At 47.2% G+C, this 18,177-nt stretch overlaps 1 protein-coding gene across 4 annotated transcripts; it reads right to left on the bottom strand.

Moving 5' to 3' along the window:
* On the bottom strand, window positions 1–7,717 carry LOC121560408 (transcription factor RelB). 4 transcript variants are annotated; one of them, XM_041873404.2, is made up of 11 exons: window positions 7,349–7,717; window positions 6,824–6,835; window positions 6,387–6,574; window positions 4,395–4,727; window positions 3,481–3,647; window positions 3,187–3,278; window positions 2,926–3,057; window positions 2,640–2,744; window positions 2,247–2,462; window positions 2,083–2,154; window positions 1–1,896 (listed from the first exon to the last, which is right to left on the bottom strand). In XM_041873404.2, exons 1-11 carry the CDS (start codon window positions 7,380–7,382, stop codon window positions 1,397–1,399), a joined length of 1,851 nt encoding a protein of 616 aa, XP_041729338.1. In that variant the 5' UTR covers window positions 7,383–7,717; the 3' UTR covers window positions 1–1,396. The 4 variants fall into 4 exon arrangements, with proteins under 4 accessions (XP_041729338.1, XP_041729346.1, XP_041729332.1 ...); XM_041873412.2 differs by having other exon boundaries at window positions 6,824–6,832; XM_041873398.1 differs by lacking the exons at window positions 6,824–6,835; window positions 7,349–7,717 and having other exon boundaries at window positions 6,387–6,817.
* Between the last annotated feature and the right edge of the window lie 10,460 nt (window positions 7,718–18,177).

The following is an 18,177-nucleotide window of genomic DNA, read 5'->3' as shown; positions in this document are numbered from 1 at the left end:
TTTAAGATGAAGACTTGCAATCATTTTATTTTTGAAATACTAATGACAACAATCAAAACGCTACAGTGTGAAGGGTGAGGTCTGGCATACAGTATACAAAGAAGCTGTGAATCTGTTAAGAATCTGAACATACACTGGACATGTTTAACTGAGTAGCACTTACAGCAACAAGACAAAGGTAGACACTAGGAACGACAGATGGACAGCGCATTGGACTAAGGCCGTTTCTACTGTACATGGATGGATATTGGTTATTACAATGAACAGAGTCAACAAGTGAGCCCGAGGTTAAAACTGATGTCAACATTGAAAAACTACAGATACCAGTCAACACACAATAACTTTGACTATTCAACAAAGAATATATCACATATGGAAAGTGAAAAATAAACAGCATTTGCAGATTGTCCCTTTCACTTAACAATTTCTCCACAGAGGGGTCGTTTTCAGGTTGTCTTGCACCAACAGTTTAAATGCTTAGGGCTCGATTCAATCTGTAGTGTGGAAGATCAACGCTACAACGTGATACACATTTTAAGGCAATGATGCCGCATTAGCAAAGACTGCATTCATGGTAAACGGTGCATATGTCAGCTCAATCGGAAATTACCTTTAATTTTCAATCGCGCAATAGTGCTGAACATCCGCGATACGGATTGAATTGAGCCCTTAGTTATGATTTCCTTCAGTTGAATCCTCAATTCAGGGATTTCCTGCAGGTCCTTGTGGAAGTCTGCCTCAACCACAAGGACGGAGCCTGACAAGGAAAACTGACAAGGTAGACAAGAGTTGAGTTTGAGTGTCCATTTTGTACTTGGTCAGAGCACTGCATGGTTCCCTAATCACCACAGGTAGTATTGACAATGGGTAGGTAGGAACCGTTTTTAACATCCATGGCTAGCCTAGTGGAAGGGAAACTTGCCTCCACCAGTATCACTCTGGTCCCCCTGGAGGCACTAAAGCTACATGTCATCTGTGAGTGCTGTGCTGATCACGGCTATTAGCCTTAGGCTAACGTTAGCAGCATGGTGAAGGCAACACAGTACACTCAAAGGCTTGGGTCTGGGCAGACATTTTGAAATGTATCCTTTTAGGGTCTGGTAGTGGTCGTGTGTGGGAAGGGGGGACGGGGGTCTGGATTATAGCCTCGTCCAGCGAGGCCTATGGGGTAAGGGGTAACCACACCATTAGGGTACAAGGTGCCTCAGCTACTGCTATTACCAGTGTGGCCAAACTCATACTGTACTTTGTTTGGGTGAGAGGACTGTCACAGGGTACAGAGTTAGGTCCCTACGCACCCTAAACTTCTGGTTTGAGGAGCAACACAACAAAAGCCCCTTAAAGTTCAGGGGCTACGTTCAAGCCACATTCAGTATTAAGGGGGTATGTTTTGCCCTCATAGGTCCCCCTCTGTCTTCAACTGGACCAAATCACACCCCTCGTTATCACACTGGCCCTGGTCCTGAGGGGCGGAGCCGGGGAGTGACAGTGAGGGGAGCTCCATCAGAGAGGCCTGATTATCGTTGACTAGCTGGTTGAACTGCAGGTCGTTATAGTAGCCCAAGTCCTGCCCAGACCCACCCTGGTTGAGGTTAAAGTTCATGTCCATGCCGCCTGGGGCGAAGTTGGAGTTGAGCCCCGGGCCAAAGTTAAGGAGGGCAGGGTCATAGAACAGGGGCTCCAGAAGTAGAGAGAGAACACTCATGTCCTCTGGGCTCATGCGCTCGTTGAAGAAGTTGTCCTCCTGGGGGTCACTGTAGTGGATCTCCTCCATGGTGGAGGCCCCAGACTGGGCAGGAGGATGCAACTCCTCTGGGACCAGCCGGCTCTCTGCTGGGGTGAAGGTGAACGGCTCGAATGGCTGGGAGGTGGAGGATTCTGCAGCCACATTCTGAGCTGTGGGAGGTAGAAAGGACTTGCGTTAGATCCCCTTATTGACACTCAGATGTGCGGTCATGTGTTTTTGAGAGGGTGCTGCGTAAGCATCCTTCATTGTTTTCACTTTCGTTTTTACTTTCTGTTCTGCAATAGGTAGCAGAGGTTTAGGCTGGAAAGAGAGAGAGAGCCGAGGCCAATCCTCACCTGCCACACAGGATCTCTCTGTGAAGCTGATGTCCGTCTTGATCTTCCTCTTCCGTTTCACTTCATATGGATCTGAACACGGCATCAAAACAGAGAAAATATCACATAACATGTTATAACACAGCATTATGATATCATTTATAACATTCAGAAGTTGTATCAACCTGTGTTGTCGGGCTGGTAGGTAAACGTGACGGGGTCACTGTCCATGTGGTCAGAGAGACGACGCAGGAAGACTTTTACTTCCACTTCCTCCCCCACGTCCTGTTCCTGGTAGGACGGGGTCTTGAACACGATAGCGATCTGCCGGTGGACGTCCGTCTGGGCAAACTCCGCCTTGGCCTCCCAAGACCCCCGCTTGAAGATGATCTCTATGTCGTCTGAGTGGGCAACACACACACACCAATCAGCTTGTATAGTCCTCCAAGCTGTTTGACTTCAACAGTGTATTTCCTGAGAGGTGTCATTACACATCATGTATCACTTCCATTTAGTTGTTTTAACAGGATTTTACTTCCCCTTTGTATATTACAACTTGGGGTCTGGCTGCATCTCACCTTTCTGGACTTTGTCGCAGAGCATGTAGATCTCAGTCTTGCCGGTGCATGGCCCTTTTACAATGTTCAGACGGTTGATCTTCAACTCAGATGTGGTAGTCGCCTCTGTAAACACACACACACTGAGCACCTGCCGGATCGTTCAGGAAGGAAGTACATTTACATAGCTGTGGTTTTACTGTACTGGTTCGTATCACGTTTGAGGACTATGTAAAAGCAGTCATGTATAGGTGGTAGTGTCAGCTTCAGGAGGATGTTTGGTAGGGAGGGAGGGGGGTGGTCTTACTCTTGTCATAGACGGGGTTGGACACTATGGGGTTCAGGAAGTCCCTCTTTCCATCCGCCCACTCCAGCTCACACTGGAAACACAGCCGCACCACGTTCATGTCCATGTCCTCGATGCTTTTAGAGTTGCCCGCTGTGGGACAGAGGAGAGAATATTACCCTACCGCTAATGACAATACAACTTTATTGTACAATAATATTGGATTTGTGCAATTGGGTAAGTTCTATGTGTGCTTAATGTGCGTGTCAGGGCTCTACTCACTTTTAAAGGGGTCGATCTTCTGATTCCGTCTCTTCTCTAGTGAGGCATCCAGCTCCTTCCGCCTTACACACTGGATGCCCAGGTTAGCGAAACTGCAAGATGCACACAAAACATGGTCGGTTACCAACCATTAAAAACAGACATGTTTACACTAACCCAGTGCACTTTCCTGGCAAAGCACACACAAAACGGTGAATGATGAATGAAAAAGAAAGAGGATATGGGCCTCTGGTGGACAAAGGGAGAAAATGAAGAAAAGAGAGTGATTGATAGAGGAGAGAAAGAGAGGGGTACCTGTGACGTCGGTTGCTGTGGGGGTTAAAGCAGACGACACAGATTCCGGTACCATCAGCACAGTCTTTACCCACAAGGCAGTGGGGGTGTGGGCGGTACGGGTAGTCTTTGGTCACCAAGGAAACAGTGACCATCACCTTCTTTATGTGCTGAATGGGACCCTGGAGCTGAAAGAGGGAGGAGAGAGGGGGAAAGAATGTGAAGAAGAGAAAGAAATGGGGAGAGAAAGTGGGGAGAGGGACAAAGAAAGAGGAGGAGGAGAGAGATACTACATGCATCAATCAAACCGTCTTCCTTCCTCCAACACAAGTGAGAGCATGATTAAAACGGAATAAATGTGAGGTGAATAACCGAAACGTATTCAGTGCCACTCCCTTTCAAATGTCAAACTTCGCACTTGTCTGGAAGTGTTAATCTTAGAGAGATGCGGTCTGAATTTTAGTATGTGGGTGTGAATTAACAGTGTTTAAGGGGGGGTAAATCCCCTTAGTTTGAACCACACAAAGATGTGGATTTGTGGGGTACTTTCTATTTCAGTTACATTCATTTCCTCCCCCTTCCCCCCTTCCCCTCGGACCCTGCTCCTTACACTTGCAAGGCTCTACATGTTGAGGGCAGCCAAACCAACAAGGGGGAAACACCTTTTTTCTGGGATAGATGGTACATTCCGTTAACCCCCTTCCACTTCCCACACAAACATACAAATCCAGTGCAGGTTAGGGATGACATTGGGGACACAATTTGCAGTAAACAAATATTCTAACTAAGGTTCTGACTGAGTGGTCATGATGAAAGATGTAAGTTAGCACAAGAGTATGGGTGTTAACTGCAACTTTGCTAAATTGTTGTTGTAAATTAAAGTGTTTCCAATCAACTTCAAATAAAGGCAAATACAATTTGGATATATTGGGTACCTCTATAGCAGGCAGGGTCTTGTTGGAGTCCCCACTGGAGGCCCCTAGGATGCTCCCAGCCGAGCGGCCCTCACACTCATAGCGGAACCTCATGCCTCTCTCCTTGGGCTGCTCCACCACAGCCAGGGTGGGCCTCTCCAGGATCTGCTCCAGCGGATCAGTGTCTGTCTGGGCCTGTCGAGAGGGACCCTCTGGCCCCCTGGAAGTCCCTGAACCAGAGGACCCCCGTCCTCGTCGGTTTGAGCCCGAATGGGAAACCCCACGAGTGGGGTCAGCTGCTGCCATATCTCTGGTGCTAGAGGGGTGCTGGGGCTGAGGGAAGAAGCAGGGCGCCTGCGGAGAGACATCATTTAAAGTCAGTGGCCATGTTTAAAAATCTATGTCAAGAACACAGCAGACAACAAAAAGTTAACTTTGTATCCAAAACAACATCATGATGGTACTGAGAGTAAAATGGTGAGGGCGTTTTCAAAGATACCCTGCATTGCTATCGTTTATCTACATATTCTCTCTCAGTACACCACTTTCTATGTCCTCATTTGACACATTTTGTTGCCATGCCCCCCACTCAACCGTTAAACTAGAGAGCACCTCTTCCGTTTTTGGTTAACCCCTCTATACTTCCGTCTCTCTTCCACCCTCTCAGGCGACTGTTTTTCATCCTTCATGCCTCCATCTCTCTAGCTCTCTCGGTGTCTGCCCATTTTTCCTGGGTTCTTGTATAAGTCAAAGTAGTATACTTATATAAATTAAAAAACGGCCTGTGGTCATTATAGACAGAAGCAATTTCTCTCACACACACCTTGCCCTTCACTCTCCAAGTTCAACCACATACCTTCTAATAAATAGCCCGTTTGAAGAATCCCTAGAGACCAGCAACAGGAAAAACGATTCACCAAAAACAAACTGGAACAAAGAAAAACAAGCTGACTGACTTAAGGGATCACCTTTTCCCTTTGTTATTACAAGCCGCCCTACAACTCAAGTCTGTCTAAACAAACCGACATAAGTAGATAAGGCTGTATGAACAAAAAGAGGTGCGTGTGAGATCATTGTGCTCCACTTCAAAGTAGCGTCTCCAGGCGGTGTGTATGTCTGTGTAAGCATGATAGTATGGGCATGCCTTAAAGCCTCTACACAAAAGCAGCTAGGATCGAGCCGGGAGGAGCATGCTCAGGAAACAGGAAGTTTACATGATCTACAGCAGATCGACCAATTAGAAAAGCAGAAAAGCCTCAGAATGTGAACTTCCACCCTGAAAGGGTTGGGTGCCGGAAGGAAGGGAACTCAAAACGAAAGTAGGAATCAGATTACGCTCTCTCTCCTTTTCTGCCACCTCCCCCACAAGAGGCCACAACATGCAGACAGGGGTGTGTCAACTCAGCTCACAGTCTATTCGAAGGCACCACTTTGACTCACAGACATACCGACCACAATTGTCTCACTGAGTTCCAGACTATTAGAGAACAGCAACCCAAGGCTAACAACAAGGTAATCAAGGCCGCTTTAGAAGTCAAAGAACCAGTGAATCGAGTCACCACGCTATGCGCCGTTGTGCACATTCCTTATCCATGGAAACAGTGAGTAGTTGAGTTTCACTTAGCCCTGAGGTGTGTCTGTCTGCCTTGGTTCCCACCACTAGCCCATGAGGAAGCGATAGCACACATCCCTGATAAGACCTCAGATCAACCCATTAGCTGTTTACATGACTTTATCTCCCAGCTATTACAACAAACTGAGATACCAAGCATTGACAGTGTGAACTGATGCGACCATAAAGAGTAACCGAGTGGCTGCAGAAACATAACAAATCACTAACTAACCACTACACAATAACTACAAGTCAACCTCTGTTTTTCTATTGAACTCTATGAATCAATGGCCTAACAAAAACTCTCGCTTGTAGTAGTTTATAGTTTATTGAACATACATTTTCCTCCAAGAGTGGCTGAATATATTTTTGTATTAGATCCCGAAAGGCCTGGTACTCACCCTGAAGGTCGTGCCCCTTGGCACCAGTACTGGGGGCGTCGAGGAGGGGGTCTGCCTGGGCATGACCCTGTGGTTCTGGGCCTGGAGGTCAGGGTCTACAGGGGGATGAGGAGGTCCAGGGAGGCAGAAACCAGACTGGGCATGACAGGGAAATCCTCTGTCTGCAGAGATCATCTCCTGAATGATGTCTAAAAAGTAGAGGGAGTGGGATGAGGAGACTGCAAACATGCTGATGGGGACTGCAAACATGTTGATGGGCACTGCAAACATGCTGATGGGGACTGCAAACATTGAGCTGGTGTGTAGGCCATCTGAGTGTGATCTTTGTCTGTATGTGTACAGTACCAGCTACATTAAACCATGAGCATGATGCATAGGACTACTAGCTATAAAAAAAAAATACACAAATATACATTAATAATAAATTGCCTACTCACCCAACTCGGCTGCTGGTGTACAAAGCAGGAAGAAAGTTAGTTAACTCATGAATGATTACTTTGACAATGTAAAAGTTTAACAGGTAAGACTATATACATTTATGACAATGATTGTAATAGTATAAAAGTATAACAGGTAAGTATATGTATTACAATGTAATAGTATAGGTTTAAAAGGGAGCCTAAGACTAGCGCCTAAGACTAGTGTAACATCTCAGAAATGGGCGTTGGCCCTTCTACTCAACTGTCAGTCACGCTGGGGAAGACAGAAATACAACACAAACTGCCAATTGAATAGCATAGAAGTGTGTGCCGTTTAGACTGTAGCATCACTTGTCTGGGTCCCTGCAGTCAGTCCCCTTTTTGCTACAGACACGTGACAATGCGTTTACATTATTATGTGGATAAATAATTTATGGAAATTATGCTACTGTCCATGCCATTGTTAATGTCGTGGGACAACACAGATCTGACACCGTAGATGCATAACTCAGATGTAGTTTATGTAAAAGAAAAGTCACTTACTTGAAGTGCCGTTTTCAACACTCATGTTTCTCATGGCACGTTACGCTGTTTGTCCTGGAGGTCAAAAGCTTGTTCTAGTTATAAAAAATAAAAAAAACAGACAAAAACAATTCTGTCCTATTTCCCCTGACCGATCATTTCGTGGCCATGGTAGGCTTCTGCAATCAAATATTCTCCTCACTATTCGCTCTCGTTCTTCGATATGCTTCAATTGGCCTTTCGTTTTTAAAAAGCATACAAAGTCTACCTCTCGAGTAAGCGCTGAGCTCGTGAATATGTTATGGGTAAAATGAGTTGCCTCACATGCGCATGTTCGATTGAGCGTTTAGTTCCGCAGTTGTTGGATGGATTTGACTAGCTGTTTATTTGGGTGGAAATCCCCTTACATCACGGCTTGGGAAACCCCCAGGGGCAGTGTTTTGCTGGCGGTAGCCATGAACAAACTTCAGATAACATCAATTACAGCGCATTCGGAAAGTATTCAGACCCCTTGACTTTTTCCACATTTTGTTACGTTACAGCCTTATTCTAAAATGGATTAAATAGTCTTAAAATATCTGAAATTAGATGTATGCCTACCAGGGGATGTATGCTACCTGCATCTAGCTAACCAAACCATGACAAAGTTTAATTACAATCATAAATCCAGATTTTAGTGAGTAGACCTAGCCTATACCTATTTAAATGACTAGTCAATCTCCCAAATATGCCATTTATAACGCTTTGTAGTCCTAACATCTGGCACATAATAAAGTCACAATTGCCATAAAATTGGCTAACATTCTTTTTTTTTTTTTTTTCGTCCAAGTGTTTCTTGCACAGAGATTTCGAGATCCTCTGTCCAATTTACATCCCTCAAAACACTCCTGTTAGATTTATCTATAGTTATGCACATGATCATAAGGGATTTATTTACAATTAGCCTACAAACCGGTTGGTTCGAGCCCTGAATGCTGATTGGCTGAAATCTGTGGCATAGCAGACCATATACCACAGGCAGTGGCGACCCGTAATTCAGGGCAGGTGAGCCCCACATTTTTACCTGTTTTGCATGTTATTTTGGCATTAATACGTGTCACGTATCAGTTTGCAAACAATGTAAAAAATATCATTTTTTCTTTCTTCAGTAAGGCAGCTCCAAAATGCAGGTGTTTCAGCCTAGCTCAGTGTTTCTGTGGTGATTGGCTCTGTGTTCTGTCACTCATGGGGACACTACGTCATCGCCAAGTCCAAGGGTAGAGCTCGTAAATTCAAGCCCCTTGGGTGCTGCCATAGAGTTACATTAGAAGTGCCCATCCAAGAAGTCTCAAGGTCATTGGCCACAGATAAAATGACGTCAAATCACGTTATATCTACAGTAGCTTTGATTGGACTGATCATGTCAACATCATACTTTCAAAATCTTAGCTAGCAATCAAGTCGACAATATACTGGCAAATCCTTTTTTAATCCTTGTCGTATGAAGAGAAATAATGAAGAGAAATTATGGATAAAACTTATCGGTGCTCGTCGGCCATTGGACATAAACATTACACAACAAGTTGGAAATCGCAAATTCAACAATGAGTGGTTTGGAAGAAATCAGTGTCTAACTGCAAGCATTGCAATGCAGTCACTAGCCTGCTATTCAGTGGAGTGGCTGTGTGGTCCCAAACATGGGATTAAGGGTCTCTTTTCCAAGGTTGAAATTATAAACATTCAATATTGTCCATGCAGTCAATGAAGCATGATTTGTGCCGCGCTCAAAACAACTGTTAACTCGGAACTGCGAAAACTTAACTCTGGAAAAAACGAGCTCCGACTGGGAAAATACGTTTTGAACGGTCATCCAACTCGGAATTGTAAATCCGGAACCCGGGCCTCTTTCTAGAGCTACGACCTGAAGATCACTGACGTCATCATGATTCGACCTTGTTTCTTTCCGAGATCCCTGTTGTCTTGAAAGCACCATGAATCCAGAGAACGCCAGACTTTGATGACAAAATTTGCCCATGAAGGACCGCCGCGCCACCTTCCATTTCAAGTGAGCACAACAAGGTGAGTCCAAAAATGTATCGTATGCTGCTGCATAAATGATGTAATATGCCAGGGAGATATGTATACTGTAGCTAAGAAAGTAATACTAAGTATATGTTGTGTAGTAAGCTGTTAGTAGCCCATGTGCCTCACCCTAATAATTTGGTCCCTTTTCCCCTCTTAATTTCGCCTACTGTTCTGACATGGTGGTGCACATGTAGCCTATAACCTGTTTTAGAGAAATGTAATCATTGAATATTGTAAGAGCTTTCATTGTCTGCTTATATGCCCCCTTTATTTATCCTACGGTTCTGACTTGTTGTACAGGGAGAATACTGTAAGAACGGCCCATGTTCTGAATTCTGTCGCTGTACATTTCAAAAGTGCTAAACAAATAGTTAAATTGACTACGTCCGTCCTAACTCGCTCATTAATGTCTTAGTCGAAATTACGGATTGCCTCTTGTCCGCTTGTCATCCCCTTAAGCCATAGTTTGTACATCTCAATTGTCAGTAGAAACCACGTTTGTTTAAGCAAGTCAGCCATATCAGCTGTTTTTTTTAAAGGCAGTAAATGAGGCTGAATGAACTGTTTTGCTGCCAGACAATAATTTGCTGATAGCCAGGTGTAGCAGTGGTAAGATGTTGGGACTGCTGTTGGGACAGCTTAATGTAGGCCCTAACAGTTTGTGGGCACTCTTTGTCACCGTTATAGTGCAATTAATGTATTGTTTAGTGTTGTGTTGTGTAGTGTAGTGGCTTTGCTGGCATGCATCCCACATTATTTTATTTTGTTTGCCCCACAAAGATTTACATGCTAAAATCGCCACTGACCACATGTATTACAAAAAAATAACTAAGTAAGTAAGTGGTAAGAAGTAGAGGGTGCTCAAACAACGTGAGTCGAGGTGTAACCTAAACATTTGTAAACATAATTGGAAAGGAAAAGGTGCAACGCTACTTCACCTTTAAAAACTTGTAGTTTTATTACGTTTAAAATATTTACATTTCAGCCTTCAATGTCCTTCTTTAGAATAATCATAAAGGGAATGGACAAGTTCATACAGGGCATGGGGAAGACAATTAGGGAGAAAACACTCTTCAGCTGGTGGTGCTAATGAGAGATGGTGCAGTAGACCATACAGGTTGGTACTCAGGGAGTGGGGTACAATGGTCAATGTCTCCACCTAGTGATGAAATACAGAAGTGGAATCAGTAAAGAACGATTGGAAAACTGGACAAGCTTTTTCCAACCACAGTAGGTGTAATTGATATACAACCATTAAGATATAATCCATGTTGAATATTGGAAAATAAACAACAGGCCTAAGCAAAACTAGGAATAACAACAAAAAACATAAAAAGCTTAGGCAAAGAGGTCTAACAACTGGTTTGGTATTGCCCTCAGGTAGCATGTTTCTGTTCTCAGGTTCAGGAATGGCTGAAAAAGCATAACAATCTAAAATTGACCCTAGAAATAGCATTGTTGGGAGATCTAGAGAGACCTGGTCAGTCAATTACTAATATACCAATACTCTTAGTAAAATTATTTTTCTTGAACTCGCAATCTGTGGAATCTATTTGATTAGATAGATTCAAATTGTATGTTAAACATCACAGCATAGTTGAGGGAGGGGGGGGGGGACTTTGTTGAGGGGCAGCTCTAGGGGGAACTGTGGGGGGATCTTGGAGGGCTGGTGGCCTGGCGGTTGGGACCTTGGGCCTGTGGCCGATAGGTCGTTGCTTCAGGTCTCCGTTTTTGACCTTATGGGAGATCTGCCGACGTGCCCTTGAGCAGGGCGTTGACCCTGGTTGCTTCAGTCGGTCGCTCTGGATGGGAGTCTGTTAGATGACTGAATGTAATGTAAATGTTGAGCGGCTTCACTGCAAGTAGATTGTATGTTTTAATATAAATATATATATACAGTGCTATGAAAAAGTATTTGCCCCCTTTCTAATTTTCTCTACTTTTGCATATTTGTGATACTGAATGTTATCAGATCTTCAACCAAAACCTAACATTAGATAAAGGGAACATAAGTGAACAAATAACACAACAATTACATATGTATTTCATAAACAAAGTTATGCAACACCCAATTCCCCTGTGTGAAAAAGTAATTGCCCCCTTACACTCAATAACTGGTTGTGCCACCTTTAGCTGCAATGACTCCAACCAAATGCTTCCTGTAGTTGTTGATCAGTCTCTCACGTCGCTGTGGAGGAATTTTGGCCCACTCTTCCATGCAGAACTGCTTTAAGTCAGTGACGTGTGGGTTTTCAAGCATGAACTGCTCGTTTCAAGTCCTACCACAACATCTAAATTGGGATTAGGTCTGGACTTTGACTAGGCCATTCCAAAACTTCCAATTTGTTGCTTTTTAGCAATTTTCATGTAGACTTGATTGTGTGTTTTGGATCATTGTCTTGCTGCATGACCCAGCTGCGCTTCAGCTTCAGCTCACACACGGATGGTCTGACATTCTCCTGTAGAATTCTCTGATACAGAGCAGAATTCATGGTTCCTTCTATTAAGGCAAGTCGTCCAGGTCCTGAGGCAGCAAAGCATCCCCAAACCATCACACCACCACCACTATGCTTGACCTTTGGTATGATGTTCTTACTGTGGAATGCAGAGTTTGGTTTTCGCCAGGCATTACTGGAACCATGAATTCTGCTCTGTATCAGAGAATTCTACAGGAGAATGTCAGACCATCCGTCTGTGAGCTGAAGCTGAAGCACAGCTGGGTCATGCAGCAAGACAATGATCCAAAACACACAATCAAGTCTACATGAAAATTGCTAAAAAGCAACAAATTGGACGTTTTGGAATGACCTAGTTAAAGTCCAGACCTAATCCCAATTTAGATGTTGTGGCCGGACTTGAAACGAGCAGTTCATGCTTGAAAACCCACACGTCACTGACTTAAAGCAGTTCTGCATGGAAGAGTGGGCCAAAATTCCTCCACAGTGACGTGAGAGACTGATCAACAACTACAGGAAACATTTGGTTGGAGTCATTGCAGCTAAAGGTGGCACAACCAGTTATTGAGTGTAAGGGGGAATTACTTTTTCACACAGGGGAATTGGGTGTTGCATAACTTTGTTTATTAAATAAATATGTAATTGTTGTGTTATTTGTTCACTTATGTTCCCTTTATCTAATATTAGGTTTTGGTTGAAGATCTGATAACATTCAGTATCACAAATATGCAAAAGTAGAGAAAATTAGAAAGGGGGCAAATACTTTTTCATAGCACTGTATATAAACTCAGCAAAAAAAGAAACGTCCTCTCACTGTCAACTGCGTTTATTTTCAGCAAACTTAACATGTGTAAATATTTGTATGAACATAACAAGATTCAACAACTGAGACATAAACTGAACAAGTTCCACAGACATGTGACTAACAGAAATTGAATAATATGTCCCTGAACAAAGGGGGGGTCAAAATCAAAAGTAACAGTCAGTATCTGGTGTGGCCACCAGCTGCATTGTCACGCCCTGGCCTTGATTATTTCTATGTTTGGCCGAGTGTGATTCCCAATCAGAGGCAGCTGTTGCTCGTTGTCTCTGATTGGGGATCATACTTTAGTAGCCTGTTTGCCTACCTTAGTTGTGGGATCTTGTTCCGTGTTAGCTTGTATGTGTTTAGCCTGAGGACTTCACGTTACGTTGTTTCTTGTTTTGTTTATGTTTATTGAGTTAATAAACATGTTCGCATACCACGCTGCACCTTGGTCTGACCCGTCTCTCAACGAACGTGACAGAAGATCCCACCACCAACGGACCAAGCAGCGTGCCCAGGAGGTGCAAACACCCTGGACATAGGTGGGGAAGATGTGGTCTTGGGAGGAGATATTTGCGGGTAAAGGACCCTGGGCGAAGGAGGAAGCCCAGGCAGGAGAGGAGAAACGGCGACCCAAAAGGACTCGGTCAGGAAGAAAGCCCGGGAAGCAGCCCCAAGATAATGTTGGAGGGGGGCACACGGGGTGGTTGGCGGAGCCAGGGTTCAGAGCAGAGCCAACTCCTCGTAGTCACGCTAGGAAGCGTGTGACCATGCAGGCTCCGTGTTATGCGGAGCTACGTAGTGTGTCGCCAGTGCACCGGCACAGTCCGGTGCATCCTGTGCTAGCGCCACGCACGTGCCGTGCGAAAATGGGCATCCAGCCAGGACGGGTTGTGCCGGCTCAATGCTCCTGGTCTCCAGTATGACTCCTCGGTCCAGCATATCCTGCGCCGGTTCTACGTACTGTATCGCCAGTGCGCAGCCCAGTGCGTCCTGTGCTAACGCCACACACGTACTGTGTGGAAGTGGGCATCCAGCCAGGACGGGTTGTGCCAGCTCTACGCTCCAGACCTGTCACGAGTTACAAAGCCAGAACCCAGAAGCAGACCAGGACAAGGTAAGTTGAAACGAAGGTGAGTGTTTATTTACAAATTCAAGAGTGATGCTGAATAATCCAGGGAACAGAGCGGGCGGCGTTGATTAGTTGTTGGGGGTGCAGTGGTTGATCCCATCATGGCTCGGCAGCCGCCGACCACCAGGCAGAGGTTGGATGAAGGTTCCGGACGAGTGACTGCAGATGGAACAAAACGGAGGTAAGTAAACAACAAACCAACAAGGTGCAAAAACAACAAAACTAACGCTAGAAGCTCTAAGACTGATACTCTGGTAAACCTACTGTTCATGGCTAACGATCCGGCAGGGAATGGATGTTAGGCCAGAGCCTAAGAAGGGTGATGATCAGGACCAGGTGTGCAGATTGCTGATGGGATGCAGGTGCGGAAATCAAGAGAGCTCCCCGGAGCGTTCCAGAACCCTCGGGAAACTGGAGATCACGAGCAGAAAAACTAGTCCACAGACAGGACCCGACTCAGACTGCCGGGATCGTTACAGTACCCCCCCTCCGACGAACGCCACCGGGCGGACTCCCGGAGCGCCAGGATGGAGGCGGTAGAAGTCACGGATGAGGTCAGCATCTAGGATCTGTCGCCGCGGAATCCAACTCCTCTCTTCAGGACCATACCCCTCCCAGTCCACGAGATACTGGAAACCCCGGCCCCGCCGTCTGGAATCCATGATGCGTCGCACCGTGTAGGCAGGACCACCTCCGATCATCCGAGGAGGAGGAGGAGGAGGCGGAGGAGGCAACAGAGGACTGAGGAAAACAGGCTTGAGGCAGGAGACATGAAAGGTGGGATGGACTCTGAGCGTCCTCGGGAGTTTGAGTCGAACTGCCACCGGATTGATCACCTTCTCCACCACAAACGGACCAATGAACTTCGGTAACAACTTCCTAGACTCAGTCCGTAAAGGAAGATCCCGTGTGGCCAACCAGACCCTATCTCCGATGGTATAGGTGGGAGCGGGGATCCGGCGACGATTCGCCTGGAGCTGATACCGGTCCGAAACTCTAAGGAGTGCCTTTCTGGCCCGATGCCAGGTCCGGTGGCAACGACGAATATGGGCCTGAACAGAAGGCACTGAGAGCTCCTTCTCCTGAGAAGGGAACAAGGGAGGTTGGTAGCCATACAGGCACTGGAAGGGAGACATCCCAGTGGCAGATGTAGGGAGAGTATTGTGGGCATACTCAACCCAAGGCAACTGAGAGACCCAGGAGGTGGGGTTGGAAGAGACCAGGCAGCGTAGCGTGGATTCCATCTTCTGGTTGGCTCTCTCCGCCTGACCATTAGATTGGGGGGTGAAAACCAGATGTGAGACTGACTGTAGCTCCAATGGCCAAACAGAAGGACTTCCAGACAGCAGAGGTAAACTGAGGGCCACGGTCGGAAACGATATCACTGGGCAAACCGTGGACCCTGAAAACCTCCCCTAACCAGGATCTCGGACGTCTCCGAGGCAGAGGGAAGCTTGGCAATTGGCACAAAGTGGGCGAACTTGCTGAATCTGTCCACGATAGTCAGAACGACCGTGTTCCCCTCAGAAGCGGGCAACCCAGTGACAAAGTCCAGGGCCAGATGCGACCATGGTCGCCGGGAATAGGAAGGGGGTGAAGTAGTCCAGAGCTGGGCCGATTGGTACTCTTATTCTGCGCACACACTGGACAGGCAGCAACAAAACCCCGAGTATCCTCGGCCATGGCAGGCCACCAAAAACGTCTGCGAAGAAACGCCATCGTCCGAGCCACGCCAGGGTGACAAGCCATCTTGCTGGCGTGGGACCATTTGAGGACAGCAGGACGAACCGACTCAGGCACAAACAACCGACCGGGTGGACCGTTACCGGGACCGGGCTGAGTCCGAAGGGCCGCCATCACCTCCTCCTCAATCTTCCACATAACTGCTCCCACGACGCAGTTCCGGGGGGAGAATTGTCTCGGTCTTGGACCCACTCTCCTCCGTCTTGGAGAACATCCGGGACAAGGCGTCCGCCTTGCCGTTCTTAGATCCAGGTCGGAACGTCAGGGAAAACTTGAATCGTCCGAAAAACAACGCCCACCTGGCCTGACGGGAGTTGAGACGTCTAGCCGATTGCACGTAAGCAAGATTCTTGTGGTCAGTCCAGACAATAAACGGTTGCTCCGCCCCCCTCCAACCAGTGGCGCCACTCCTCCAAGGCAAGTTTCACCGCGAGAAGCTCCCGGTTACCCACATCGTAATTCCTCTCCGCAGGCGAAAGGCGACGAGAGTAGTAGGCGCAGGGATGGAGTTTACTGTCCGTGGAGCATCGCTGCGACAGGATGGCGCCAACTCCCACATCAGACGCGTCCACTTCAACGACGAACTGACGGGCCGTGTCCGGTTGAGAGAGAATCGGTGCGTTGGTGAATCGCCTCTTCAAATCCAGAAACGCTCGATCCGCCTCCGGATTCCACTTGAAGGTCCTGATACTGGAAGTCAAGGCAGTTAACGGAGCGGCCACACGGCTGTAATCCCGGATGAATCTGCGGTAGAAATTCGCAAACCCCCAAAAAATCTCTGGAGCTGCAATCTCGTACCGGGCTGGGCCCATTCCAGAACCGCTCTAACCTTCTCCTGGTCCATCCTAATCTCTCCCCTGGAGATGATGTACCCGAGAAAGGATGTCGTGTGGGCGTGAAACTCGCACTTCTCGGCCTTCACGAACAGGCGATTCTCCAACAATCGCTGCAGAACCTGCCGGACATGCTGGACGTGGTCGGAAGGTTCCTTCGAGAAGATCAGAATGTCATCCAGGTAAACAAACACAAAGAGACCGATCATATCTCTCAGGACGTCGTTCACCATACTCTGGAATACCGCTGGAGCATTGGTCAGTCCAAACGGCATCACCTGATACTCGGGTGACCCATCGGTGTATTGAAACCCGTCAACCACTCGTCCCCCTCTCTGATCCGGACCATGTGATACGCATTGCGTAGGTCTAGCTTGGTGAACACCGTAGCACCCTGTAAGGAGTCGAAGGCAGAACTCATCAAGGGCAGGGGATACTTGTTCTTGACCGTGATGTCATTCAACCCCCGATAATCAATACACGGTCGAAGAGAGCCATCCTTCTTACCCACAAAGAAGAATCCTGACCCCCAGGGGGTGATGACGAGGGACGAACGAGACCAGCAGCTAGGGACTCCTTGATGTAGGTCTCCAAAGCCTCACGTTCAGGTCGGGAGATACTGTATAACCTTCCCTTGGGGTAGACAGCTCCAGGGAACAGGTTGATGGCACAATCATATGGTCGGGTGGGGAGGGAGTGACAGAGCCTTCTGCTTACTGAAAACTTCCCCAAATCGTGATATGTCTCGGGAACCAGGGACAAATCTGGGGGTTTAGCCTCAATCACCTGACTGGGAACCGAATGGGGACAGGCAGTCTTGAGACAGTTAGCATGACAATCAAGGCTCCAACTCGTTACCTTGCCCGTCACCCAATCGAACGTGGGATTGTGTTCCTTCAGCCAGGGGTATCCAAGGACCAGAGGAACATGGGAAGACGGCAGAATGAAGAATGAAATCATCTCAGAATGATTCCCCGACAACAGCATCTTAACCGGTTCAGTCCTCATCGTGATACGTGCCAGACTACTGCCGTCCAGAGTGGTAGCTTCAATGGCTTCCGGCAATTGCTCCTTGGAAAGCCCCAGCTGTTCCACCAACTCGGCATCTAGAAAGCTTCCATCGGCACCTGAATCGATAAAAGCGTTAATCGCTAAGCTCTGATTCCTGTTCATAAGGGTAGCCGGAAACGGGGTCTGACAGAGGTATTGAGAGGTCGAAACTGGCTCGCTAAAAGTCCTCCCAACTTTAGCGAGCCGCGCAGTTTGACGACCGCCGGGAACCAGTGGCGAGGTAATGTCCCGAACCACCACAGTAGAGGCAACAGTTAGTCCTACGTCTGTGTTGGCGCTCCTCCTTGGTTAACCCGTGCCGCCCCACTTGCATGGGTTCAGAATCGGGAGACAGAACCTCTCCACTAATCCTGTGTGGTGGCCGATGATCGACGTATTCTGATCCAATCCCCGACCCGACTGGAACCTGAGAAGCTGATCGGTTGGACGGAACCCATTGCTTCTCCCTCCTTCGCTCTCGGACTCGATTATCCACCCCGAATAGACAAGGCTACCAAGCTGTCCAGGTCACTAGGCTCGGATAGGAGATCAACTCATCCTTGAGCTGCTCCGACAGACCCTGGTAAAAGGCCGCTTGCAGAGACTCCTCATTCCACCCACTCTCCACAGCCAACGTCTTGAACTCGATCACGAAGTCGGCCACGCTGCGAGTACCTTGGCGAAGCGAAAACAGGCGCCTAGCTGCGTCCCTCCCTCGGACGGAATGGTCGAAGAGCTTCCTCATCTCGGCCGTGAACCCCTGGTAT

The sequence above is a fragment of the Coregonus clupeaformis genome, chromosome 5 (assembly GCF_020615455.1).
Source record: "Coregonus clupeaformis isolate EN_2021a chromosome 5, ASM2061545v1, whole genome shotgun sequence".
Taxonomy (NCBI): domain Eukaryota; kingdom Metazoa; phylum Chordata; class Actinopteri; order Salmoniformes; family Salmonidae; genus Coregonus; species Coregonus clupeaformis.
This window is presented reverse-complemented; position numbering and strand designations above follow the sequence as displayed.